At 59.9% G+C, this 1,953-nt stretch overlaps 1 protein-coding gene across 1 annotated transcript; it reads left to right on the plus strand.

Annotated features, from left to right (window-relative positions):
• Positions 1–926: 926 nt before the first annotated feature.
• Positions 927–1,706, plus strand: LOC138353555 (uncharacterized). The gene has a single exon (XM_069306735.1). It carries the CDS (start codon positions 927–929, stop codon positions 1,704–1,706), a length of 780 nt encoding a protein of 259 aa, XP_069162836.1.
• Positions 1,707–1,953: the final 247 nt, after the last annotated feature.

Consider the following 1,953-nt stretch of genomic DNA (forward strand, 5'->3'; position numbering starts at 1 on the left):
CAATACTACCAGTGTCAGGGGGCCCCTACTGCCAGTGTCAGGAGGGCCCCCTACTGCCAGTGTCAGGAGGGCCCAATACTACCAGTGTCAGGAAGGTCCCCTACTGCCAGTGTCAGGAGGGCCCCCTACTGCCAGTGCCAGAAGGGCCCCCTACTGCCAGTGCCAGGAGGGTCCCCTACTGTCAGTGCCAGGAGGGCCCCTACAGCCAGTGTCAGGAGGGCCCCCTACTGCCAGTGTCAGGAGGGCCCCCTACTGCCAGTGTCAGGAGGGCCCCCTACTGTCAGTGTCAGGAGGGCCCCCTACTGCCAGTGTCAGGAGGGCCCCCTACTGCCAGTGTCAGGAAGGCCCCCTACTGCCAGTGTCAGGAGGGCCCCCTACTGCCAGTGTCAGGAGGGCCCCCTACTGCCAGTGTCAGGAGGGCCCCTTACTGCCAGTGTCAGGAGGGCCCCCTACTGCCAGTGTCAGGAGGGCCCCTTACTGCCAGTGTCAGGAGGGCCCCCTACTGCCAGTGTCAGGAGGGCCCCCTACTGTCAGTGTCAGGAGGGCCCCCTACTGCCAGTGTCAGGAGCGCCCCCTATTGCCAGTGTCAGGAAGGCCCCCTTTTGCCAGTGTCAGGAGGGCCCCCTATGGCCAGTGTCAGGAGGGCCCCCTACGGCCAGTGTCAGGAGGGCATCTTAGGGGCCCGGCTGACATTTGACACCTGACTCCTGGCACCTCCACTTACATACCTGGCACCTCTAATGACACACCTGGCACCTCTACTGACATACCTGGCACCTCCAGTAACACACCTGGCACCTCCACTGACACACCTGGCACCTCTACCGACACACCTGGCACCTCCAGTAACACACCTGGCACCTCTACTGACACACCCGACACTACTGACACACCTGGCACGTCCACTGACACACCTGGCACCTCTAATGACACACCTGGCACCTCTACTGACAACTGGCACCTCCACTGACACACCTGGCACCTCTACTGACACACCTGGCACCTCCACTGACACACCTGGCACCTCCACTGACATACCTGGCACCTCCAGTAACACACCTGGAACCCCTACTGACACACCTGGCACCTCCCGTAACACACCTGGCACCTCTACTGACACACCTGTTACCTCCACTGACTCACCTGGCACCTCTACTGACACACCTGGCACCTCCACTGACACACATGGAACCCCAACTGACACACCTGGCACCTCCACTGACACACCTGGCACCTCCACTGACACACCTGGCACCTCCACTGACACACCTGGCACCTCTACCGACACACCTGGCATTTCCACTGACACACCTGGCACATCTATTGACACACCTGGCACCTCCATTGACACACCTGAAACCTCTACTGACACACCTGTCACCTCCACTGACACACCTGGCACCTCTACTGACACACCTGGCACCTCCACTGACACACCTGGCACCTCTATTGACACAACTGGCACCTCCATTGACACACCTGAAACCTCTACTGACACACCTGTCACCTCCACTGACACACCTGGCACCTCTATTGACACAACTGGCACCTCCATTGACACACCTGAAACCTCTACTGACACATCTGGCACCTCCACTGACACACCTGGCACCTCCAGTAACACTCCTGGCACCTCTACTGACACACCTGGCACCTCAAGTAACACACCTGGCACCCCTACTGGACACACCTGGCACCTCTACTGACACACCTGGCACCTCCAGTAACACACCTGGCACCCCTACTGGACACACCTTGCACCACTACTGACAAACCTGGCACCTCCAGTAACACGCCTGGCTCCCCTACTGGACACACCTGGCACCTCTACTGACACAGCTGGCACCTCTACCGACACACCTGTCACCCCTACTGACACACCTGGCACCTCCACTGACACTTGGCACCTCCAGTAACACACCTGGCACCTCCACTGACACACCTGGCACCTCT

Source organism: Procambarus clarkii, chromosome 58, assembly GCF_040958095.1.
Source record: "Procambarus clarkii isolate CNS0578487 chromosome 58, FALCON_Pclarkii_2.0, whole genome shotgun sequence".
Taxonomy (NCBI): Eukaryota; Metazoa; Arthropoda; class Malacostraca; order Decapoda; family Cambaridae; genus Procambarus; species Procambarus clarkii.

Coding starts and splice junctions, on each gene's coding strand:
- LOC138353555 (XM_069306735.1), top strand. CDS start 927: ATGACACACCTGGCACCTCTACTGACAACTGGCACCTCCACTGACACA.